We start from the raw sequence: 26,908 nt of genomic DNA on the forward strand, positions 1-26,908 counted from the left end.
AAATTACACCGGGCGATCCCGATCGTGGGCTGTCTAAGCAGAAGCGAAAAATTTGTGATAAGTCCAGACTAAGATGATGAAGCAGAACCATTACAAATACTCATACAGGACAAGATTGCTAGAACATTTCTAGCATATCATCAACTAAGTAATAAAGAAAGATACTTCTGCGAACTTATGGCATTGATTTATGATGATTGTGATATTTGATATGTGAAGGTGTACGGGAGTTTTTTTATGGGCACAACCACGGGAGAAAAATAGTTTAATTAATTCCCGGCTACGATGGGCTATATTGGTTGGGCGCACATCATAGTTTACTTATTTACTTCTGATTTGTGTACGCGCTGTGCGAACATTTTTGTGCTTGTACGAGTTGCAAAATGTTTTATTCATGATTTATGGAATAAATTTACTCATGATTCTCGACATCGACTAGAGGCGAACGGGAGAGGGACACGTACACGTAACATCGAATGTAAATATGTTGATTAAATATTGACAGTATGGTGGTAATACATGCGGTCCAATGTCAAAAAAAAAAATGCTTGGCAATGAAACCGGCTGGTGGTTTTGGTAGCAAAATAAAGTAAGAACCCCAGTGTCATCAAACAAATTGCATTCTATTTTTTTGTTGTTGGTCGTTGTAATTATACTAATTTTGTTTGATGCAATCATTAATTAATTAAGGTAATTGTTTGCTTGCACACCTGTGCAACTGATATTCCGCATGAAAGCATTCCATTAACTTGAAATTGATATTTTCAATTTGTGTTTCAACTATTAACATGTTACGTACCCGTTCCGTTTCCCGATCAGGTCCATCATCGAGCGCAAATAGCGGCAGTATCTACCAGCTAGGCCCGGGAAACGGCAATGAAACGCTGCACCCTCACGCCAATCCCTCAACGACGACAACCATCAACAATACCGCGGCGAAGCAACAACAGCAGCTGTACAACAAACAGCCACAACCACAACCGCAGCAACAGAAGCAGCAACAATCAACGTCGAGTGTAGCCACCGGCCATAATCTTCTGCCGGGTATCGCGAGTTATCCTTCCACGGTTGCTTCCACGTCCGGGCTGTGGTCGGAGGACGGCCCGTTCTGCACGGTCCCATCCCAGCAGCAGGTACCCCCGCACTCGAGCGGCGTGAACGTGAACGTGACAGTGAACGTTGTGGCACGATCCGTAACCGCGAGCACCATGACGACGACAACGGCAACGACGACCAGCACAACGACCCTGGCACCCCCGCGACCGATGCAGAAGGTAACGGTCTTCACCCCGCGCAGTCTCACCTCAACCGACGGACAAACTAAAGCGGTTCCGGTTCTCTTTTCCAGGTGATCCCGACGGTGGTCTACCTGATGTCCCGGATCGCTGTACATATGGAGATCGAGGGCACGGCACAGTGCCCGGCGCAGGTGATGCTTGCCGCCGCCCTTGGCTGTGAAGAACTAGGTATTACGAACAAATTGCTGGCCCAGAGCGTGTTCGGCCTGTGGATGACCAGTCCACTGCTGGAGGTGCAGCTGAAACCCCACCATCGGCCGTATGCGGTGCGCGTCGCCTGGTCGAAGCTGCTCGACAAGCACAGCCACGGGAACGAGCTGGAAAAGCTGTCCGACGAGCCGATGACGACGCTGCGGAGGAACGTGTTCTTCTCCCGGCGGGATGAGGAAAAGATCAAGTAAGTGTACCGGTTCGGTGTGCGAGTGAAAGATGTGCATGAAGGAAGAAATGCTGTAGCTCAGCATAAATCATACCAATGGGCCACATGAAGCCTGGCTTACCTGTCACGTACTAACATAGACCAGCATTGCCAATCGGTTTTGTTTTGTGTCTGAAGCATGAAAATTAAAAAAAAGTCCGGAAAAAAATGCCATAAACTTAATAAATACTACATGGAAATCCGTAAAGCCTGTAAAAAATACGTAGTAAGCTGATGGAAATCTGTAAATGACTTTAAAACCTGGAACAATTGCGAGCAAAACCAATGGACAACTGAAGGATTTCTGGTGGAGAATGGATGAATGGATGGACTAATGGATTTAATTCGCTTGGAAAATTACTTCATGAAAGACTGTGAAATCCGTGGTAAAATTTTTGAAATAGCAAACAAATTCCATGAAAAAATTAGTCGATAACTTCCAGTAATCCAGTCCATCCAGGAAAAGTCCAGTAATAATTGTCTGTTTCACAACTCCATGCAATAGCTATTGAATAATTCGCAGTAATCCTTATGCTCTGCTAGAATACCTGAGAAAACTGATGGAAGTCCAGTGGGAAATGAATGAAACACACCTCAAATGTTTGCTATAATTGCTCTAATGTTTGCTCGTGGCAAGAGCACTAAAAAACATTGTTGAAAACTGCAAAAAAGTACAATGATTCATGCTTAGAATTTTGTGAGAGTGTGAAACATTTAGCCAATAATGGAGGATTGTATGTACTTGGAATTTAAATTGGATACTTTTAGGAAACAAATAACTCACAAAACGGAATGAAAATACTATTTTTCATTCCCAATTTGCTTAAGCTTGTTAAACTTTCTATTCTACTTCTGGCAAAACAACCCAAAACAAAAGGTGCTGAGTTGTTTATTAATTGTTTGTTCATTAACGAAGTTAGTTCCTAAAATATAATTGATTTTTGAATATTTTAAATGTATCTCGTTGACGACTGATAGTAAAAGAATCTATTTCCATGCATGTTCGATATGCTTTGAGCGAACTTCATTCTTCGATAGTGGACTGGTTCAACTATTTCTCAATTTTATATGACACAACCCAACGTTTTTTGTGGCACCGTTAAGCTTTTAGAAAAGAACCGGGCACTCTTTTAGTACGAACTCAGTTCGTTCGTTTATTTCAAAGAACGACAAAAAGCCTACGATTCTGGCTCTTTTTGCACAACTTTAGTCATTTAGAATTTATGCCTGTATCGCATATGAACGTCATTGCGTTGTCAAAGCCAAAGGTGTACACAATTCTTGGAACTTCTATCTACATGACGACGATGATTAAATGTTTCGATGAAATCGAGATACTGTTTCGTTGTAGTATTTTTTTTCTTCCTTTTAACTCACCACCAATCAACTCAACTACACCAGATTCCGAAAAGTTCTAATCGGTACAACTTTTATACGATTGATGTCGATGTTTCATTTTGAGAAGTAGATAACGATTGGAAACGTATGATTAGTATTGAAAGCAACATGCTTCCATGGTTTAGATTTTGAAGTGCTGCTGGCATCCACGTGTAGCTTAATGACAACTGAAAAAAAAACAGATTAACCCTTCACGAGCAAATGAATAAGCATGTTTTTTATTTCGGATTAATGCTACGTGATGTATTGACGACGGGCAGTTATTGAATTCAAACTTGATGTACACGCCTAAATGTATGCAGCCAGCAAAGTAGCAATGTTCCTGTTCTATTTGCTCGAATGAAATTTAATCCCTAGCCACAACGACTCTACATACTCGTATCTCACATGCTTGCTATGCTCTTTCTCTCTATTCATCTTTTCCAATGGTTGCTTTGCTAATAAAAGCTGTCTTCGTTGTATGCCCTTTTTCAGAGATCCTCGGATATTGGAGCTGCTGTACGAAGAGGCCAGACACAACGTACTACTCGGCCGGTACGTGATGGAACCATCGCAATCGATCATGCTCGGTGGCATCCAGGCCCGGATAGAACTGGGACCGTACAACTCGCACACACACACTACCAGCTACTTTCGGTAACTATATTCACCGGTTGCGATCGGTTCGGCTTTAGCGGTGCTGTTACATGATTCTGTTGTTCCTATGCCTTGCAGGGAAAATCAATTCCGCTTCCTGCCGGCACACGTGGCAAAGAGCTCGAGCTGGTCCTGGTTGCCGATCAGCCAACGATCGTCTGCCGAGGTGCGTCTGTTGGAGCAGTTCAAGCGCGTTCCGACGACGGCCACGACCAAGAAGCTGATGCGGAAGTATCTCGAGTTCTGCTGGGGTCTTCCATTTTATGGGTAATGCTCGATATTGGTTAAATGTTTCGGGTAACTAAGTTTACTAATATGTTAACCTCGCTTTCCACGACATCCAGTGCGGCCTACTTCCATGGACAAGTTGAGCAACCGGTACGTGGTCTTATGAGTTTGATGCAGCAGAAGGATCTACCCGTCCTGATAGCGGTCAACGAGCGGGGGATTTTCGTAATAGATCAGATCGAATGTGTAAGTGGTGGAGACGAACCGCTGTCCGCATGCCAACACGCGGCTACTAACTTTACGATGCTTTCCGCTAACAGACACTACTACTCGGGCTCAAGTACGAAGAGTTCTCGTGGGAGTATGCCAAACCGAGCAACGTCAACGATCCGGAATGTTTGCCGTGCATCTTCCTACAGTTCGGCGCAGTAGAGAACGGTATCGCGGCAACGAAGCTGATGCAAATCTTTTCCCGCCAGGCCGCCATGGTGGACGCCTTAATTACGCACTTTGTCGAGCAGGACAAGCGGCGGAAGGAGAGTGGAGCCGAAGCCGATCAGGCTGCTGCTGCCGGTGGACTGGCGGATAACACCTATGTTGGTGAGTAGCGCCGTGAGTTACGCAAATTGTTGATGACGTCTTAAGCGCACGGGGACGTTCAAGACGTGTTCGATGTAATAGCGCAACCCATCGAAAAGGTCACGGGAATGTATAGATGATAGCGATTGGGGGGGTTTCGTTTTATTGCTGGCCTTTCGTGTCATTCGAAAACACAACTGCTCGTGCTGGTGTACAACGATTGCCGGCAGACATGAGAAGAAACAGTCGACAACATTCCTTTCCAATTGGTGATGTTTGAAGTACGCACAAAAAGAAAAGGTTCAGAGTAGGCGAACAAAGATGAAGGATCGTTCCCATAGTGAATCTTCGTGTCGCTTGGAACCATCGATGGCACGCATCGCACAAACAGCACACGTGGCGAAATGGATTTTTCTCAAGTAGCTGAGATGAGAAATGGCAATGTGGAACAAGTACCAGCGTGCGGGGGCGATTCTAAGCAGAACGGAATGTTCTTCAATGGGGTAAAAGAACACAATTAGCTGCGTCTAAAATGCCGACGGGGTGAATGCAAGCAAATTGAAAATTGGATCTTTTACTCCAGTGCGTCCCATCGACCGTTAACTTTTCTCAATTTTTTTTCCATTCAGTTTCTTAAACGGTATCAAACTTAGCTATTTGCGATTCGTTTCAATGATGAGCCGTATGTTACTGAGGTTTTAGTTTTCAGAAACCACCAACGATTTAGCGGATCTTTTAACTACCGAGACACCTGGTTGTTGGTATTGATTTTAAGTTAGAGGATAAGCGTAGACTTGCTCTAAAGCGACAGTAGATGTAAATGGTACATTGGATGAAGAATGTGCTTACTAACCAATAGAGCAGCATTAAATGAATTCATGTCTGTAAGGAGGTATATCTTATCTCGGAATTGAAATTCATTCTTCATATTCGCTAGTGACATATTGCCGAAGTTCGAACGATAATCTGAATAACGACTAGCTGTAAGATGTCCAGCCAGCTAGGAGATTGTAAAAATTTATTAGGATTAATCTACTAAGTACCATGAAGACTTCGAGTGTATCAACATTACTGGCAGTTGAGACGGCGTTGGATTTTATAAGTAAACCTTACGGTTCAACATATCTTGATTATGGTAGATAGACGTACCTTTGAAGTCGTCCAAACTGTTATCTATTTTAGGTTAAAGACCAGTATGATTGGGTTCTCAATGCGATAATATCTGTCACGACCTGATACCTGATGTAGTTCCAGTACTCTCATGAGTGTTTGATTTATGGAATCTGTATAAAGTTATCGAAACACGTTGACTTAGACACGTTCGAGGAGAAAGGACTTTGAAGCTTTTCTGATTCCTGTGTGTTGCGCAGTGCAATGAAGAAAAATCTCGTTGTGTCATTCAGGGGTCAGGGGTCTTGCTGTAGAAACATTGACATAATTACAATTAAAGGAGAGCAGCTGTGGTTTGGAGTGAAGAATGCAACGTTACCCAATTCACGCGTTGATATTATCAAATTTAAACATCTACCGGATGGATAAATAGGGCGAATTGTTATCAGACTTCAAGACAACTTCAAGGTTTTGGTGTGCGAAGTTGCCAATACGCTACCAATCGGTTAACAAAGCCACTCGTATTATCCCTCGCTACAGCCTAGCGAAGGCACGTCCCAGACGAGATTTGACGATACAGACCAAGCGTGTTACTGGGCCAGATACACTATCGACTAAATTAAGCACCAAACCCAAGAAGTTTCCGTCTCTTTACCTTTGAAGCTACCTGCGCCATGATTGATGAACAAACAAATTCACTTTACCTTTCTTTTCTTTCCCCTACTTTATATCCTTTCCAGAACCAAACCCAATCAAAAACAATGGCATCGGTGTGCTGAGCAACAAGTTCGCCCGCCTAACGCTGGCCACGTTCGACGACGAAGGGCGCTGCATTGGTCAGACGGGCTCGTTATCGATAAGCTATTAACATTTAATTCTCATTTAAGTTTGGCACCACGGAACGGAACGGAACGGAATGGGGCGCAGGAAGACAAGGGGACCCAAGCGGCAGAACCCTGTAAAGGGAGGAACGCCCTTTACAGGGATGTGGGGTAAAAGAACCCGGCTGCAAAGCGCAAGAAAGTGGATCCAGATGGGATGGATGATAAAGACCGGCTTCGAACAATGAACTCACGCACGATAAAAAGGGCCAAACAGCCATGTACGAAGGTGTCCTACGGGCGGAATGAACTGGAGAATGTGAAATCACTTCGACGACGGGCAAGCCGTCGGGTGAGACAGGGTTTGAGAGACACAAGTGAACGAAGCGCACGGTTCCGATGGTGTACTTTCCGTTTTTTCGAAGCCAGGACACGAGCTCTTTCCGTCAACCATACGGCCATTGTACATTACTAGCTACCACTTTCCCTTCTTTCCTCTCTTAGTATCGCTCCCCGTGGTTTAGAAGTTAGTAGAAAGTGAAAGAAAGAGAGAGCGAGAGAGGAAGAGAGAGAGAGAAAGAGAGAGATAGAGAGAAATAAAACAGAAAGAACTAGATATTTAGCGGCTATTTCGTATGCAGCTGAACATGAAATGCAGTGGAAAATCGAATTTACTTGTAAATAGTGCGCTGACGAAGGCGGCCGTGGGAGTACGAAACACTCCGTTAATGGACACTCATGCGTGGTGAAATGAAGGCACGAAGGGTTTACTGCCCCGTTCATCCTCGACTGACATTCACCTTCCACGTAACGCGTAGATAATAATGGAACAAATGCGTGAGCAAACGGTGAAAAAGTCACGAAAACAAGACTTTTTGCCGACGAAAAAAAAAATAGTAACAGTATCACCCAACAATACACAGACAAAATTGTTAGCTAAAGCAAAACAAATAAGAACATGAAAGGAAATAAAAGAAAATGAAACAATTTATCCTTGTACAGTGGGAATGAGAGAAGAACATGGAACCGAAAAACAAATGGATTATCGTAACAAAAGGTCGTCAACAGTGTAATAATACTACAACAAACAATGGAAATTTCAGGACATAGGACACAAGAAAAAGGAAAGCGGAGCAGCAAAGGAAACAGAGAGGGCGAGAGATAGAAAGCGAAAGAGAATAATTTTGTACTTCTTTAATTTAATTATACCCAAAGGGAGTATATATATATACATATATATGTATACACATACATACCTATACAGTGCATATACATTTAATCTATATATTTAGATATTTTGTACCACACAGTGTGAGGGCGTGAACCCTTTGACGCAAAATAGTAATCAGTCGGCGGAAGAGGTGACATTCGAAGGAAACAAAAGACGGCACCAGGAGTATAAAAAGGAGGGGTGTAATCATGTAAAGGATCATGTAACTGAAGGAAGACAAAATCAATCATGCTTAGTGTCGAAAGGAAATGTAAAGCGATCGAAGAATTATGAGCAAAAAAAAAAAACAACAAGGACAACAACAACTAAACTGCACTGTAATAAAAAGAAAACCTAACTCGATAGTATTTAGAGGAACTAGGAGAAGATTAGGCCGGAAAAAGAAACAAGACGAAGTGGTGAATAAAAAAACACAATCGGTTAGTCAAACAACGGTATATACACTAATAGTCGAATACATTAATGAAAAGGTATTACATACGGTGAGACGAGCAACACAAGTCTACATCACACACACACACACACACGCATATACTAATAGCTAACAAAAAACAAAACAAAACAAAACTGACACAAAAGAAACACACATACAACACATTAGTAACCGATATCAATAATGTATGAGCGAGCGAGTTCACGAATGAAGAAACAATCGCAGCTATTGGGGGAAGGGCTTTGCACAAAAGCAAATTGAATATGTGGTATAATATGGATAAAGGATAAAAAAAAAACAGAGAAAAAAAACATACACCGATAGAAAGTTCAGAAAAAAAAACAATTGCTGAACACAGATACACAAACACACATACACTATGAAATGAAAGAGGAAGAGATAAACCTAGGGCGATTTGATTATCATTAGTATCGTCGGATTGTGGAAAACAGTAAAGTGTGGAGTAGTGCAGCAAAGCATCGAAAAGAAACAAATAGCAGAAGAAGAAGAAGAAAAAAAAAACACACACACAAACAGATTATAAATAAATAAAACAAATCCAATAGAATCGCCGAACATGTATGAAAGAATTACACTACTTTTGAATAAAAAAAAAAACAAACAAGTAAATCAAATGAATACAAATACAAGGTTTCAGTTATTACTAATTGGAAAGAAAGGTAAGACCAAAGCTGGACAACAACAGTGTGATTAAAAAGATGGGAAAAGTAAATGTTTCATGTTTATTCCTGTTTAGAAAAGATTTTAGTACAATCATTTAGAAAGTGAACCAAACCACACACATAAGATTAAACTATTGATCACCACCACCACTAACGTCCACTACCACCGCTTCATTCATCCTCGTAGTCGCTTCTCTCGCCGGGCGACTCCATCTCAGCGCCAAGATAGGGACGAAGCCGTTCGTCCGCACGCAACGCCTGCCGGAGATGTGCGGCCTTCCGCCGATAGTCGTCCTGTATGTTCTCCAGCCGCATCTGCAGTATGTGCTTGTCCCGCTCGATCGTTTCCCCCTCGGCGATAAACTTCTCGTACTCTGCGTCCTCGAAGTGTTGCTGGAAGCGGGACAGGAACCGTTTCAGCGACTGCTCCTCGGTGATGAGATCGTCGCAACGGTTGCGCAGCTCCTCCTCGAGCCGTTGGTAGAAGTGGCGTAGATCCGCCGTACAGTCGCGGTACAGGGCCATCACTTGGGCGCGGGTCGGGGCCCGCCGCTTGCTAGTGTCGCCGAGCCGGAGCAGATAGGGCGCTAGGAAATCGGCCTGCTGTTGCTTGATCTGTTCCTCCCGCGCCTTGATGGCTTCGTACTTGGCCAGCCGCAGTTGGCGGGCCTCTTCGTTACGGAGCGGATCGAACAGGCTGTTCGTTAGCCGTGGTGAGTCGGTTTGCTTGCGCCGTTCGCTGAGCATCGTGTCGATTTCGACCACACGGCGACGAAAGGCGTGCGATGCGAGCTCTTCCGCTTTGAGCTGTTCCTTCAGCATCAGGAACAGATCCAGCTGCGTTGGCTGTGGGTCCCAGGGGTTCGACTGGAAGGTGAACGAAAAATGAGTGGGTGGAGTGGGAAATGTCGCGGATTGCCGTGTTTGGCCGCTTACCACATAGCCGGATGTACAGTTGGGATCGTACGGCACCTCCTCGCCCATCTCAGATTTGGGTGGTTTGACAAACTCCCTGGTGGAAGCGGTAATACAATCCTCCCCGTAATGGAACTGCAGTGCGATCTTGTTGTCCTGAATGTAACAGTTCCGAATGGCGATATCCTTTACCGGTATTTTGGATGGGTTTTGGTGGAATTTCTCATTGATATGCTGAAAGGCAGAGTTATCATTAACGTATGCATTTATGCTGGATTATTATTTACTTTTCCACCAACAGAACCGATATGGTTTCGGGTTGGAACATAGTGCACTCGAATGGAAGTCGAGCGGAGACTGCTCGAATGAGAGAGATGATGTTTCTGCTAGCGCCATCTGTTGGCAGGTAATCGAATGGTTAGCAAACGATGGCGCGCACAACAGATGTCGCTACTGTGTTCATCATGCGAACATTTTACAATCATTTAATTAACTATCAAAATTAATTGAATGCTGCACTCTCCATATGCTTACCGTCAATTTGCTTGGTTCTTTTGTGATTTGATCCTTGGGAATATTGTGAAATTCACGATAATACAACCTATAAAGGTATGAAGGAACATTAAAAGAACAAGTCCATCAACCACCATTTTGCAGATAATAATTGTTCACTTACAGATCATCGCGCTTGTCGTAGTGCTCCTGAATGTATGACGCGTGATAGATAAGTGTCCGCAGCGCATCGAACCGATACTGGTGAAAGAATCGCAGCTCATACTCATTGTTCGGTGCGGCCCGGTGCTTCAGCAAACGCAAACAATCCGGACGCCCCTTGTCAAAGTGTTCCTCCGTGACGTTCGTCCGGTACTCGATGCGGACGAGGTTCAGCTGATCGTCCCGGTTCGCGTAAAACTCCCACCGGCAAATTGGCCCATCGTAGTCGAGCGTTTCGTACGTCGTGATGCGGCGCACCAACCCAATCAGGTTACGGTACGGGGCGAATCGTTCGTAGATCGTCTTCTTGAAGTAGATCACCTTCGCACCGTCCGGGAAGCGTTGCTCGTAGTCGGTGCGGGAGACGTTCAGCGAACGGACCCAGGACGTTGGCATATCGAGATGCTTCTCCTTCTCGATCTCCTCCTCGGTGGTGAGCGGGTCCTGATCCTCCGGGACGGCACAATCCTCGCGCAGCTCGTACGGTTCACCGGGCAGGAAGTGTTCCCAATCGCGCCCATCGGCCAGATCCCAGCGCATCGCCGCCAGTCCGGCCGCGGGATCCTGCTTGTTCACGTAGTAGTTGTGCTGGTTCCAGATGCTCTCGATCGCGAGATAGTCGGGTGTGGACACCTCGTGCCGGAAACCGGTGGACGGCTCGAGGAAGAAGGCGCACGGTGGCTGCAGGACTTGTTCGCCCGTGTTCGGATCGACTGACATCTCGCGGTAGCCTGGCTTATAGCACCAGGGCGCATTCTTCAGGATCGCCACCCACGCATGCACCCGGTGGCCCCGTTTCGGATCATCGGGCGGTTGCTCCAGACGTTCTATTTCTTCCCGCTCGGCCGCTAGGCGGTTCGCCTCTTCCGCCTGTCCTTTCGCTACCTTTTCCTCCTCAATGTTGAGCAGATACTGGCTGCGAAGATCGGGCGGTTGGCGCAGTTGATACTTGTTGGGAGCTTCCGGTTGTTCCTCTTCGCCGCTCTCCTGTTAGGACGAGAGTGTGGACAGTGAGATAGTGAGCTCTTGCAAGATTCCACCAAGAATTAATTAAGTTCTCTATTTTAAAGTTCCAAGTTTCCTCCTAACGGTTTGCGCCATCAAAATGTAACGGATCATTAGCCTTGCGCCGTTCGCGTTTGTCATTTTTTTGGGACGCTTTCTTCAACAAGGCTTGTTTCGCTAAAAGTTTGGGGGTCCATTTTGCTGTTGTTGCTTTCGGTTTGCCGGCTTTACAGTACCTCGTTATCCTTGCGCAACGGACACAAGCAAAGGTGCTGTAGAAACCCTTTGCCATCGTTCAATGACCGGAGAAGAAGCTGTAGCGGCGGGGTCGCGGTTTTGTCCTTCAGTTCTTATTCTACATTCAACGCACACACCGTCCGTCCGTGTGGAACATATGCTGCAACATATGTCGTGCAGCGTCCTTTACGACATTTGTCTCCACTTGCCCCGTGCTACAACACCGTGGTCGAGTCGTGTATCCTTGTGGAAAAAAAACAACACACACACACACACACACACACGGCTACAGACAAATTATCCGATCGTTTGAATAATTTGGGTATTTTGACGGGTAAGTGCCACTTGTACGCGAACGGGAAATTAAGTGCTTCCTTACCGGCCTTCCATTCCAACGTGGATCACCGCGCCATGCGGAGGACAGGTCAAATTTCACTCGGCAACACACCGACCTTCCACCTTGCCACACATCAGGAAGCCGTTTTCTGCAATAATCTCTTCTCGCCCAAATGCTCTTCCACCCTCCCCCCCCCGCCCATCTCGTTCACCGTATTTCTTCGACCGGATGTCACCTTATGCGGCGGGTTTATGTTCCGCAAAACCGAAAGGCTTCGTTCGAATTTGGACGAGTGGTAGCTTCTTTGTTTTGTGTGTTTTCACTGCGAGCCAAGCTTCGCATTGGAATGCCGCAACAGCATCCGGTGGTGGTTTTGTCGCGAACATTGTTACAGAATGGCGCGTAACCTGATGCAACGGTTGCCTACTGCCGGTTAGTTGGCACGTCGACGTAATTTGAGACGAGATGAACGGCGTGTCTTTATGTGGGGGGGTATAGCTAACCTCTACAGCGAGCTGAGGAAAGTACGATTTGGGCACGAAAAAGAAGCAAACCGATCGAAGGAGGTCACGGAAGAAGCTTTCAATAAAATAGCAACATTCTAAGAAGAAGGTACGTTTTGATTATCTTACAAATTTTAAGCTTCTTCGTACATATTTTTTATGTTCTCAGTATATTACCATAACCAAAGTAGTAAAGTAGTCTGCCAAACAACCCCCATAAGACTTGATAAGGACTCCACTCAATTTCTAATCGGTAGTCGTGCGTTAATATTCCATGAAGCGTATCAAAGATCTTACCTCATCCTCCACCGGTACAAACGGGCAAACTACACGCTGCTGATCGTTATTGACCACTTCGCGCGTTGCGTAACCGGACACAACGCAAGCCGCAAATCCGTTTCCGATCAGAAAGCTGCAGAGCAGTGTTGCCAGCTCGAAACTGTTCGCACGCCGTTGTTTGAGCACTGCGTCCGGCGATACCAAGCGGGTCGGCTGTGGGGAAAGAACAAATAATGCAAATGAATGTCAGTGACAGTTACGCGATGATTCTATTCGAACGTGTTTTCGGTTCCGCATCGCCTAAAGGTATGCAATTGTAATGGAAAATTGATAATGGAAGTCGATACTAAACGTACATTGCATACCTTTAGGCTAACTAGGTCCATGGACAGGAGTAAACTCCTATCTCCTCCTATCCTATCAAGCGTGTAATTCAGAGAAAAGATTATTGTTGTGTAATGGATTGCATAATTGTAGGCGTTTTATCTGCTTCACAGTGAAACAAATTTAGTTAAATTGCCCTTAAATCACTCCCAAATTACCTGGTCAATATTAGAAGCATTAATAATCAAAGCAAGACGACTTGGCTATTCTTCTTGAAGACATTAAAAAAATTCTTCTTGAATACATTACATTGAATACGAAGCATGAATAAGCAATTGATATATTGCAAAGTTTTCTTTTGAAAATTGATATTTTCTTAGCAAAAAAATAAATAGCTTGGCCCACAATACAAACACAAAGCTATAGTGCACAAGATCGATGCGCACCGAAACGACGAACCCCAAATAGCAAAAATCTAAAGAACGTGCGGGTAGGATGGATGTCAATTAAGGTGGCAGCAGCGACGACGACGGTACCAAAGACAGAAAAGCAATTTTCCCCCGAAGCCGAAAGGTGTGTTGGCCGTTGATGAGGACAGCCCTTTCGGTCGCAATTTTTCCACGGTCGGTGCGCTTCAGAGTAAGAGATTGCGATCGAGAACGCTCCATCATACACAGCCACACATATCGAACTAAACTGCACACACGTGTCCACTTTCACCGTGCATGTACTTGAACATCAATCGCAAGGCAAGAGTGTACAACAACAACAACAAAAAACACACACACACACAAAATGAAGCCAAAAATAATGCCGGACGGGAAAATAGATCCTTTCTGCCACCTTTTTTTGTTCCATTTCAGCGAGTGGGGTTATACACATTCCGGTCCACCTTCCACTACCCAGTGCTTTTTCTTGCCCCTCTCCCCCCCAAGGTTATTGAATGTCCTGTCGGGGTTTTCTTTCCGATGGAGTACTTCGAGGTGCCTTATCGAAATGGAACTCGCTTTTCGTGCACGACAGGAAGATTTTGGGGTGGAAAAGCGGAGGAAAAAGACCGCAGCACAACATAACGCAACATCGCAGCATAATGCACACGGAGGCAAAAAAAGGGGAAAAAACCGTTCATCACTCACACACACACACGCCGGGGCATATCGTTGACGAACGATCCAGAATGATGAACGGATCGGCCGGTCTGTGAACGGATTACGGATTGATGTTTCACCCGAGGAATCGCTACACCCCCCTTCCCCCCCCCCCTGCCGCAATATCTTCTGTGCGTGTACTTTGGTGCCTTTGCTCCCCAAAACCCCGTGCTCACCGGGTCACAATGGGGCAAGTTTCTGTTTTGAGTTTGTGATTGAGATTGAATCCCAGGGTGTATGAGGGAGCGAACAACAAAAAAAAAGGAGACTTCAGCGGAGATGTGGAACTCACACGGGAGAATGCATGTGGAAAATCGCACAAGAATAAGAAAGCGATCGGAGCGGGAGAGGGCCGGGACCGTGTGCACCGAGTGAAGGTGATGCGGACAAAATCTTACCCTTGGCCTCCTACCCCACGCACATTCCTCCCATCGATTGCTGCCATTCGGCAACACATGTACGCGTGCAAACACGTTCCAATCCACCAACGACCGATTGGTGTGAATTACCGAACCGAATCCCAGCCAAAGCCCCCACCCTCCATTTGCCAAAAGGGGCAGAGGATTCGGTGGGTGGGCAACGAGTGTGTGTGTGTGCCAACACCAAAACGGCACAGATAAATTGAAAGACCCGCATACGCAATCCCGTACGCAAGCGATATCCTTCGAGGTCGGTCATCCGGCCGGAAACCGAAAGTAAAGCGCACCGAAAACAGAACAAGCCCCAGCAAGCAAACAAAACAAAAAAGAAAGTCGCATCGAGATGAAGTGATTGGATGATTGGCACCCGGGAGCGGAACGAGTGTGTGTGAGTGAAGGAGCCAGATAAAATGAGAAGGAGCGCAAAAACTGATAGTCGCAGAAATGCTTGAAGGATGTGAAAACAGAAAACCAGCACCAAAAGAATCGAAATCTGAGCAACGCGTTAAGAAAGCGGGGGGCTTTTGAGGTGCAAAGTAACAAAAACGAAAAAAATGAAACGAACGTCAACCAAAGCGAAAACAAATCATCACCAAAAAACTAAAACAACGCATTCAAGAAAGGAAGAGAGGAAAAAAACCTCATCTGAAATTGAGAAAGCACAAAACTACAAGTAGAAAGAAAAAATGGCAAAAAGAATGAAAACCTCGAGGTGACAAACGGTGACGGTGACACCAAAAGTACAAGGTGGGAGCGCCCCACGAGCGTGTGTGGGGCGGGTTTTGCCTTAAGATTTCCGACATTTTTGATGCTTGGAGCAGTCCTTTCGCTGTGAAGGATCCGGACCGGCTGGCAAATTGTAGCGAAGGCCTTTTTTCCCCGGTACTACAGCTAGCCGACTTATCGGAGGCCACTTTTCCAAACATCCATCAAAGGAAATGAAGCGCCCTGGGAAAATGGAAAAGTGGAAAAGCAAGGAAAAAAACTAACTACGCGTACATCGTAGGAAACCGACGATGACGGGAACGGAATCGAAAATGAAACACTACCAAGGTAATTGCATTCGCACATTTTCCACACACACACACACACACATACACACGCGCGCGTATAGGATTGGGATGGAGATGACTTTTTGTCCGTTCCGAAAAGGGCCCACCCTACTCCCCCAACATCTTCAACGATCAAACGGGGGGATAGGGGTGGGGGATGGGAGGGTGAATTTTACCCTCCAGGCCTGAAGACGGTTTCAGTTCTGCATCTTCGCAACCATTGATGCTTGATGAAACAATCGGAAAACCTCACGGACGCAACCGTGCCATGCTCAGTTTTCCCGGGTAAAAGAGTCTTTTCCCTCAGGTGGGGTGGTGTTTATTTTTTTTTTCGCTTTACCCCGTTATTCTTCCATCGGTTGTCGACCGGGTGGCAAATTGCACTTCGACTTTGATTTGCACTTGAAGATGATGGAATCCGCAACCCGGTGACGATGTGCGAGGATTGATTCCATTTCGTACAGCTCGGATCAGTATAGATTGAAATATTTCGGTGCCTCCGTTTTTAATTAACGTTTTGTGTGTGATGGTCGCGTTTGCAGTCGTTTTGTAGACATATTGATGGTTAGTGTGTGTGTGTTTTTTGCCTTCGTTATCAGTTCCGGATGTCCAGAGGGGGTAAATGGTAGCATCTTTTGTTGAGCAATTGGAAAATTTGTTGCTGCAATTTGGATTGCATTTTCGACGAATGATAGCCGGTTTGAAGCTTGAAAATGAAAAAGTGTTTTAAAGGTGTGGTGAATTTTTGTACAATTCTTCTACCTATCTATCTAGGGAGTATTTTCTAACTGTTATACCAATCCTACGACATGAGTTACTCTTTGTTTTATTAATGATCTTCGTTTGGTCCAGATTTCAATAGAAGTAAAATAGGAGTCCTGTTGGATAAATCAAGGGTTCGAATAATGGAATTGAATTTCACTGTGTCAAACGTGCTCACTTAAAACGACTCTAAAAATGCACTTTAAACTTGCTAAGTAATAAATTAAACAACAGCCCATGTCATCGTTGACTTTGTTTTCGTATGTATCTCCAGGCCGTACACTAAATTGTGTCAATAATTCAATAATAATTCAAAGGGATGTTAAATATGCCTCATATAGAAGGGAGGGTTAGAATAAATAATGATAAACAGAAAGCTCTTTCGACCATGTGAAGTTTTTTGGCGCTTTCATTCGTTAAAATGTATAAAAAAGCACGCAGTCATCAGAACAATGGTTTTTTGCAGTTGACAAACTATGTTTGTGACTTAACAAACTTTTCACCTTTTTGTCAAAACTCGTGCCCTTGCACCTATTGGCTTTTTGGCGATGTCGTTAAACCTAAATATCCATCTTGTATTTATCGAAGATGTAAAAGTAGGTTGTATTAATACCTTCATGCTCAATATTTTATGCAAAATACATCACAGAATGTAAAATAAAATTATTATACAGTTTATTATAAGTCTTTGCCATACGTAAGATGTTAATATTTCATTTAAAAAAATGTATCAAAAGGCTCTATATAAAAAAATAATACATTTTTGTAAATTAACAAAAATAAAAGTGCTATAATTTTTAGTAAAATTCGCCTTTTTTTCATCGGCACAACAACCTCGTCTAGGCCTGCCTATAGCTTTCTTTGTCTTTATTTATATCCTGTCTTTATATCCTGTCGCATGAAAAACGGCGTCGCTACCAATAAACCACCGGTTTATTGTATTGAAATCACCACCAAAAATAGTTGCATTGAAACAGTAAAACCTAAGTATAGAATAATAGAAAGCTTAAGCAAATACATTGCGATTTCTTAAAATCCCACAAAACTTTGCACAGCCTCAGGTTGGCTGGAATTAATTTACGACTAAATAGAGCAAACTAATTCACCCAACTGCCAAGACCTGTTTGCAACGCATTCAAATCACCCGTCTGATAATCTCACGTTGCATGTACCTTACGAGAATATCCTCGGATTGTTTACATTCGGTCGACTTGCAAACGCCTTCGGAACAAACACAATTTATTGCACTCAACAAACCCACCACCAGGAGAGGATCTGAAGAGGAGAACGATTGGAAGACGGATGGCAGGCAGACGGGACGACATCGTCGTTTGCTCAGTGCAATACTCCGATGCGTTAGGGATGGTCAGTAATCGATGCACAAACATGGAATGCTCCGGGAACCTGGAACCTCCAACGAGCTTTACATTCTTGTGCAGCGCAAAGAGGAGCGCAAGAGAATGTGGGAAACCATTGGCCAACGAAGAGCGGAGCAAAACCAATTCCGATGCTTTTAAAAACAATCCTCTTCTAATGCACACACACACACCCCGTCGGAAATGACGCCGTTCAGTGGAAATTGCCAAATAAAATAAGGCGAAACAAACAAGCAAAAAAAAATAACAGACCGAAGCATCCTTTTGACCTTGCCCAGTACTCGGGGTCCCATCGCGATATTGACGGTGGAAGAGTGGTCGTTGCTGTATGTTACTTCGTTTTCCTCTCACCACGCTCACTAATTTCCCATGCGAACCAAGAGCGCGCGATGCCCAAAGTGTTGGAAAAAATGTAAATTCCATCTTCCCACGACCAACTTTTTTGTTTTGTTTCGGTTCCGATGTGACGAGCCGGCAGAAGAGCCTGCACTGAACCAAATAGGGCAGGACAACCGGACAGGTACAATTACAGTTTATCGAGGTCGTACGGTTCGCAAGGATCAATTCCTCGGTCAGTGTTCCTTTTTGTTTTGGGTTGGTTGTTCCTTTTTTTTTTTGCTCTTTAATCGGTTTGTTCGGGGGTTTTCTGTGCCAAGGCCAAACCAAAACGGTGCAGGAACTGTGCCAATCCTTCGGATCTATGTGTACGTTTCGTTCCATCGTCCATCACTTTCACCCGGACGGGGATGGGCTGGATGTAGGGAATGGGCGAGGAGTTTTATTTCGTTTTTATCGTTTTATTTTTACTCCATTTCATTTTGCTTCCACCCACAGCCGGACACTGGCTGGGAAGAAGTACTTTCCTATTTACTTCATTTTTGTTGTGACCAATACTATGTATTCGTGCACCAGTGCAGTACACATCGAATCGAAACACCCCGAGCAGCTGAGCAGTTTCAAAGGTAATAAGTAAAAGAAGTGATCCAAAGTTTGGAAAAGAGCTGGAAGCTTCTTCTCATGAGCTGCAGTTTCCCGTTTTCCCCAATCAGTATGTGAAGCTTGTGTTTTTCTCTTCTATTTTCTTCTCTCTTTATCTCTCTCTCGATAAAGTTTCTAAATATCGATGCAACAAGTTGATTCGATTTAGTTTTATTTCTCTGCCCTATTTGTTTGTCTCTTTGCTGAGTTTCGAGTAACAGGCAAAGCATGTATTCTTAAAATTTTCATTTAAAGTCGAGGATCATTAATGTGGATGGATGGAAAATTTGGTATCCACTTGATTGGAAAAATCAAGTTACGACAAAAAATCACTAAATTGATGTACTTTTTACTTTGTACTGTACTTTTTGTATGTACTTTTTATGTAAATACGTCACTGACAAACAAGAAATCCGCTGCCAAAAATGCCCCAATTCATCAAAACCCTTGCCGATGGTCACCATACATGTTTTATGATCAATTTTCCTTATATTTATGACCATCAGCTATACTTTGTCGATAATAATGTGGAAATCGGTCATGGATGTAAAGAGCGAATTAAAGGCCACCGCGCAAACCCACCCGGTAATGGAGTGTTAAGTGGCACCGCTTAAATCCAGCCAAAGATTGACAGCCTGCATTCGGTTTGATTCCTTTCGGATCCTTTACGCACACACCTTCCGTGTAATAAACACGCATAAAAATCAACAAACGGCCCTTTAGCCGGCAGTTTCGTCCTTGCTGCATCATCGTTCCGGTGGCCAGCGTAGTTGTACTGTTTGTGTGTGAGTGTGTTTTTTTTTTCTTTTTACAACCCGATGAGTTCCAGTACCCACCCACTCCACCCATTGTGCCGGTAGTAAAATCGGATTTGTGAATGAAAACACACAACCACCAGGCTGCGGGAAGGTGCGGTTGGGAAGCGTTTATTTATGTACTTATGCTCGGTCCGAGTGGAATTCCGGGGTAGGTGGGAAAAATCGGCAACAAAACGCTCGTGCACCAACCGCACCGTAACAAAAACCGAACATTCATACTCTCCGGTGTGCGAGGGAAAACCTTCAAACCTCGAAGCTTTCGGGCGGGGAAAATGGAGCTCCACCATCAACGGACAGCATCAGGGGCCAGTAATAAAAAAAAAGAATTTACGAAGGAAAGAAATAAATTTGAAAACCATACTCCATTTAAGTGTGCCGAAGAGAGAGAGAGAGAGAGAGAGAGAGATAGACTGGGAGCGTGCACGAAAATACCGAGAGCACAGGGAAAAGTTGCAATGGGAAAATGATGTGCTAAGGAGAGATAAAAATAAAAATAAATATAAAAATGGAAATAAAATTATATCTCTCCACCCGGGGAATGGAATAGGATTTCCTTCTGCCGTTTGCCATCCTGCTTCCCGTTCCGTTTATCCTCCCACCACCGGAACGGGCGATGGATTCCGTTTTTATGAGTTTTTGTGTCATCGTCCTCCCACGGCAGCGTCTCGATTGTCTACCAGTGCGGTGGTTGTAGTGTTGGTAGCAGCGGTAGTAGTATTAGTAGTACAAGAAATAGTAGAAACGGAACAGTATAGCAATGCCCTCATTTCAAGGCTCGTCCTCGTCCTTGACAGTTGATTTTCCCGTGCGCCGGTAAAAAAGAAGGCAAGGAAGCAAAGTAAAACGACCGATTTCGGGGCCACATAAATGCGGCCAATGCCTGGCTGGGAATGAGTTTGTGTGTGTGTGTGTATGTTTGCATGCTATGCATCACCAACACAACTGTTCGTTTCGGTATTTCTTAACGGCACTGCCCCTGCCAGAGACACGTGGAGGAAGGAGTTCATTCATGGAAAGTTTTTCCCGCTTTTTGAGTGCCAAAGAAATCCCATTTTATTACGATCTTAAGCAGGGCAATCGGGGAGATGCTAAAGGTGAGTGTGGTAACAAGCGACGAACGCTGCTGCAAGACAACAAACTTATCTCTGCCTTTCGCTTCCACGTTCGTCTTGGGCCGGTTCGGTGAAGCGTCTGTGTTGTGTCTGTGCCGGTGTCTGCGTCTCCATCGGTCGGAATCGTATATTTCGAGCCGGGAGTTTTCCGTTTTCGGCGTAAGGAGCCGCAACCTTCCTCAACAGGAGCATGAGAGGGGGGGCTTGCTTTTCTTTTCTTATACTTTGTAAGAAGTGCCACTTGAAAGATTAACCCATCAACGTGCAGGTCGTTTGCTCTTGGTGGTGGTGTGTAGTATAAGTAGTGTATATAGTCTACTCGGTTCAAGAATTCAGACGTTCATCATTGAGAATGTGATTTATTAATTTCGAATTGCTTGCAACCTCTGACAACCTAGGCTGACCTATCGTTGAAGGACTTTGGAGGATAGGGGTACTTTTTTATAAACCATGCACATGGCGCTGGATGGTACATAACGACTTGTTGTGCGCACTAATAATGGATAACCTATTTTTATTTAATCACGATCGGCCAGATTTTATTGGTCATAACTAATAATAACTTGGTCTATGATAAAGTTTAAATGAATAGAAAGACATTTTCTTCTTTGACCCGTACCAGGGTACCTTATACCAGGTCTACTTGGCCGAAATTGCTGGTATATTTCAAAACTAGATACCATTATAAGCATACTGTACTTAATATAGACTGTCCCCGAGATACACTATTATAGCAGACCGCTATAATTCGCGAAAGATCCGCGTATGTCTAATCCGGGAGAAAAATCACGTATATTTGAAAGCAATAAAATGGAATTCTTTCTGCAAATGGGCATTGGACTTTAGGAGACTTTTTTTAAGGAAAACGTTTACAAAAAAAAACTATCAGCCATGTTTTGAATTTTAATGCTAGAATTTTGTGCTATATAACCGAGTATGCCTGGGATAAGGCAATTCGCAAAGAGGAAATGCCTTGTAAAATTTGAAGGATTGTATAAACTCAACACTTTGTTGATAATACGGCAAACGCCGTCATCATGTAATAAATAATTTTGTGCTATAAACTAACTCAGCAGATTTAAAACTGTTAAAAAGCAGCCATAACATAAAACACTCTCAGCTACTACATCGGGCTTGAGCTAGGGACTTGAACTTAACATCTAATATTTTACTATTCATGCCTATAATGTAATGTCGTCAATATTTTTATATTCCTTGCCATTTCCAGTATTTAAAGTAAGAATTTGAAAAATTGCACATTTCTGATAGCCCCGGAATAAAATGGGTGTAATATTGGGATAAAATGGATTGGAGTAATCGTCCTCGTAGCAAAACAAAGCCGAGCAGAGTGTTCGAAAACATGTTCGGCATCAATTACAAAACAAAACCCAACTGGTGAAAAGAGACATTTCTTGCTCCACATTGGGTATAATTGCATTCACACACCGTTTTCCAACATAAAAACACGTGATTCTGAGGTAGTCTTTTGAATCCATTCATCGTTTCGGTTAAACGCGTCATTTGTGCGTGTAAAGCATAGGACCAAACAAAAGCATCCGCCAAGGCAAAAGCTGCAAATCTGTTCCAGTGCGAGCAAGCGCGAAATGTGAGAGGGGCAACAAGAGGGTGAAAATGATTTATTGTTTGTGGGTTAATAAAAATCAGTGTATCGGTTTTCGTAGCTGCAGCAAAACGGTCCCAGCATCGTCCCGCCGTCCCCGTCGAAGGAAGACATCATGCTTGCTCCTTTCTCGAGGGAAGAATCACAAACTGTGCACGGGTATGCAAGTTTGCCGTCCCGAGGTCCGGAAGTGTTGCGCAGGCAACGTCTTCTCGCCCCAGCATAACTCGGTAAGAAGATTTAAGAGGATCAACGTGGAACAGGTTTGACGCTGCGGCAAAAAGGGCAACCCGGAACAAGCGGTGTTGGAATGTTGGGCGAATGCAAACTTTTTCCTTTCTGCCGACGACGTTTGAAACGGGTCGGTGCGGAAGGGGAGCGGAAGGGGACACGAAACACGGACGACGACGATAAGCATGATGATAATAATGATAAACTGTTATGCTTTTGTTGTGCTAGCTTGGCCCCATCGTACGCAAGCCAGCGTTCGTTTGATGTGCGTGAACGTGAGTGGGCATTAGTGCTTAAGAATGGCTCAGGGGATTTGTGAGTTGTTTTGCCGTGGATGGCCCGAACGGCGCAAGGCGACGAGGCGATAGTGTTGCGTAATTAATAAGCAAGTAATTATGATATTTATTCGATTGCTCGCATCGTTTCGATGGAAGAACTGTGCAGCATGAACGGAGGAAACGATGAAGATTGTTTGGATGGGATGGAGTCCGCAAAGGGACGGCCGCATCTTAAGGGAAAGGTGAAAGAAAATGACGGATTAGTAAGAGATTATTTCTCGGAAGATTTGTTTTCCCTCACAATGCATGAAGTTTTAGCAACAAGTGGCAATTAGCAATTCGTGCCGATTCTAATGGATGTGAGTGTTTGGCTTACTATTCACCCAATCATTTGGTTAAAGTTATGACACATGAAAGGGAAATTGTGGCAAGCTTGTAGTTCGCCCAGTTCATCGACCCACTACAGTCAACAGTGAGCCTGGGCCAGGTTAGCATGTTCGCAATTGAGCAGGTGATATGTACTTCGACGAGCGTTAAGTACCGGGCAGGAAATAACCATTAAACCACCCATCAAATCACCCACCAAAGTGGGTTTGCACACTCGCTTGCCTGAAGAATGGAGAGAGTTTGTTCGAGTTCCAGGCCCCGCAATCAACGATGCACATAAATTTGGAATGTTGAAGCAAGTTCTCGCCATCCTTGCAGGACGTAGTGGCTGCCACTGCACCAGGATCAACTGGTGTGCTGACGTAGTGCGAAACTATGCAACAAGCGGAGTACCCCGAAAACACGTCCACCCACCTCACGCTGAGACCGTAACGTTCCGCAGCGATACGCGGGGCGTGAAAATGTCGGAATTACTCACGATCTTCGGTCGTTGGAAATTATGTCCCGCCGAAGTATGTGCTAATGGGTCGTCACGTGCCGTGGCCCGACGGTTAGATTAGTGGGCAGCATCTTCAGAATTATGGGCAAGGTGTCTTGGAATGTGTATTGTAGAATTCTCGTAGAATTTCGTTCGTGATGGTGGCCTGAAGAAGCGTTTACCAACCTTTAGTAAGATATTTATTGTTCTCCGGCAAAATATAACGCGTTCATACAGAAGTTGTATCTTTTCATCGGCATGAATACCATTTTTTTTTTGGTTTTGCAATACTACTGTACGCTCATCCGCCTGAGATGCATTCAGGCCGCACGCATCAAATTCGTTCATCCTGGCTTGTCAATCATCAAAGCGCACCAGACATACGGGACCGTTGCACGTGAGTCCGTCAATCCTTCAGGATCAAATTACCGTCTTGGTAGGGCAAGGATCTCGCGTGTGGAGGACCCTCGCGGGCAAAATACGCCAAATATGTCGTCCGAACGAGCGTCATCTTCTGCTTCCTTGTTTCCGTGCGCAGTAGGCTCCACGGCACATGGTACCTCATCCCCCCGCATCTAAGGATAACGGCGACGGCAACAGCGAAAACGTACGTCTACAAACCAAAGGAGAGCAACGTGAACACACAAAAAAAAAACCCTCCAAAACATTTGACAGAACAGGTTGGGCGCAAAAAAAAAACCCTTTCGTTCGATCCAGCTGCAGAAAACAAATTGAAAAAAAGCCCGCAGTGTTGTCGCGTTTGGTTGGGGGGAGAGCTTTTCGGACGGATTGGACGGATGATGATGGTTTGTTGTGTGTCTCAGTCTGCACTGTTCGTTTCGGATGCCAAATGTTTACCAGTCGATGGGGTAGCAAAGACGTCGCGCTACAGTGTTGGGGGGAAAAAAAGAATTGCTGCAGGCTCAAGCCTAACGCAGTGCAGATGAAAAGACTGAGCGAGAATAAGAGAGAGAGAGAGAGAAAGAAAGCAAGAAACAAAGATAGAGATATGCGAGCGCAAACGCACGGACGATGGGACGGCAAGTGAGGTGATGATCAGGTCGAACGCGATCGACGGACGGTTTTGCGGTGTGCGTTTCGCAGATCCGCGTTTCGCAAAACCCGGCACGAACCCTAGCCAGACCGTCGACGTTCAGGCCGAACGACTTTCGGTGCCAGCGCGCGGCACTACCGTGCAGCTTCTTTAGCAGGCTGCTAGTGCTCGGTTGTGCTCCGGCTGTCCCCGATGGCTTGTTTCGTTTCGTTGGTAAATTGTGTTGTTTGTCAAATGCAAAAGTCCTCTTCGTTGCTTTCCCAGCAACCCGTTCTGTGGTGGAAAGCGACGGAGTTTGGTTTTCCCCCAAACCCCATTTGGCGTTCTAGCGTTTTCGATAGGGTGTGTTCTACTGTTTTAGTATGAAAAAAATGGTTTTTTATTGCTTTGATAATTGAAAAATTCATGAGGAGTCACGAATTTTTGAGGACTTTTGAGATTAATAAATGTTTGAGATTTTTGTTGGGGTCAGAGTCTTTAAGGAGGGGTTTGAGATTTTTTTTATTTAAGAAGAATTAATCTATTAATAACTAAATCTATGGCACAATTCACACGAATTTAAAGATATTTGCTACCTTACCGATCGAGAGACATGACCTTATCCCGGTACTCGGACGGGTTTGTGAAATGAGTGTTGATTAAAATGGCCCCTGTTTGATGATTTCTAGGAGTAAACTTTCCCACAAGTTTCACTAATCACTTCAAGATGTAAACCACTGTTATTATACAGTTAATAAACGGTTAATAAAGACAATAATAATAATTGCAATAATTATTACATAATTTAGGATAAATAAACTTACCACCTTGAGAATAAACGGTCAGCAAGAATTATATTCCAAATTGTTTAATTTCATAAACAACTCAATTTAAAGTTAAATTTTTAACGCTTCATAAATAACACTGGTTGCAACCATTTAACGAGTAAAACACCACCTGACAATGCTCCAGCGAGCGGTTCACCTCAGGATTAAGTATGCATGTTTCTGCTGGGCACATGGATGCACCGAACGTATAGCATCGTGGGCTTAGACTCGGTGCAGATTGCAACGTCCCAACACCAACCCCCACACCAATACGATGTCTCCCCCACCCCGCACTCCTTTAGTGTCCACCCGTTGACCCGTGGAACATCACCCCATCCTTGTTTTTGGTCAAGGTAACAGCAACAGCTGTGCGTTTGCTGTCTGCGTACGAGAAAGGTTTCCACGCGATTGACGGATGGGAAGACATCATTTCGTCCGGCCGTCGAAGCTGTCGAACCCGAAACCCGACCCCAAACCGTGGATGTAATGAGCACGAAATATCTACCGTCATTACCGATTTGCACAGCGCGGTCTGCCGCTAAAATTCGTCTCGATGTGGTCGTCCTCGGCGTCTTCCAACTGTTTCGGGGCAGAAACGGGTGCCGTGCTAGAGATCCCGTAGGACAACGAACGTTGTGGAGCGTGGATGTTACGCGGTTAGGTACAAAATGACGAAATGCATAATTTAATGGGTTCTTGCGGAATGAAATCCGTTTTTCGGTGTTTCGCTGTTCTGGTTTGTTGCAACCGTTGGCTTATAGGTAGACACACAGGAGTGAACAAAAAAAAAAACAGACCAAACAGGCGCACCGACCGTGCGTGGTTTGCACTTGCACAGAAGCAAAAGTACATCGTACGGTCGACGACTCGTTCCGGGATCGATCGATCGTCGATCCGTTCGACAAGCGATTAAATTGCAAATCCTCTATCCTGCGGGATCGTCGCTAAACCATTTAATTGCGCTGTAATTGATGTCAAAGTACGCACCGAAACAAGATTTGTCGTCGCAGAAGGAGGCTTTTCTTAACCGATCCGTAATTGGCTCGCATCGGGGACGAAAGACGGAACTCGCATGCTGGCAATCGCACCGATCACAGCACCAACTGTGCTTCCCGTTCCGATCGCGTATCGCGTCGTGTTGGCGCGTAGCGTGATAAAACGCAAACGCCTTGACCGAAGGGTCCATGTTTGTCGTCCCGGTGCCGCGGATCCCCTGCTTTCCACCCCGTCCCGTCCCCG

At 44.7% G+C, this 26,908-nt stretch overlaps 2 protein-coding genes across 2 annotated transcripts in view; one reads left to right on the forward strand and one right to left on the reverse strand.

The window, feature by feature from the left end:
• LOC128710389 (uncharacterized) overlaps positions 1-6,535 on the forward strand; it is a 39,879-nt gene extending 33,344 nt beyond the window's left edge. Inside the window, exons 3-9 of the mRNA XM_053805442.1 lie at positions 820-1,274; positions 1,349-1,695; positions 3,589-3,750; positions 3,829-4,017; positions 4,095-4,224; positions 4,299-4,578; positions 6,408-6,535. Coding sequence (XP_053661417.1) covers positions 820-1,274; positions 1,349-1,695; positions 3,589-3,750; positions 3,829-4,017; positions 4,095-4,224; positions 4,299-4,578; positions 6,408-6,535 — 1,691 coding nt within the window. The remainder of the gene's footprint in view (positions 1-819; positions 1,275-1,348; positions 1,696-3,588; positions 3,751-3,828; positions 4,018-4,094; positions 4,225-4,298; positions 4,579-6,407) is intronic.
• A 2,471-nt stretch (positions 6,536-9,006) lies between these two features.
• The window catches only part of LOC128717802 (coiled-coil domain-containing protein lobo), a 131,654-nt gene continuing 113,752 nt past the window's right edge, over positions 9,007-26,908 (reverse strand). The window contains exons 2-7 of the mRNA XM_053811478.1: positions 13,191-13,242; positions 12,844-13,038; positions 10,427-11,451; positions 10,285-10,351; positions 9,772-9,984; positions 9,007-9,702 (exon numbers count right to left, since the gene is read on the reverse strand). Coding sequence (XP_053667453.1) covers positions 9,007-9,702; positions 9,772-9,984; positions 10,285-10,351; positions 10,427-11,451; positions 12,844-13,038; positions 13,191-13,242 — 2,248 coding nt within the window. The remainder of the gene's footprint in view (positions 9,703-9,771; positions 9,985-10,284; positions 10,352-10,426; positions 11,452-12,843; positions 13,039-13,190; positions 13,243-26,908) is intronic.

This window comes from Anopheles marshallii, chromosome 2 (genome assembly GCF_943734725.1).
Source record: "Anopheles marshallii chromosome 2, idAnoMarsDA_429_01, whole genome shotgun sequence".
Classification (NCBI taxonomy): Eukaryota; Metazoa; Arthropoda; class Insecta; order Diptera; family Culicidae; genus Anopheles; species Anopheles marshallii.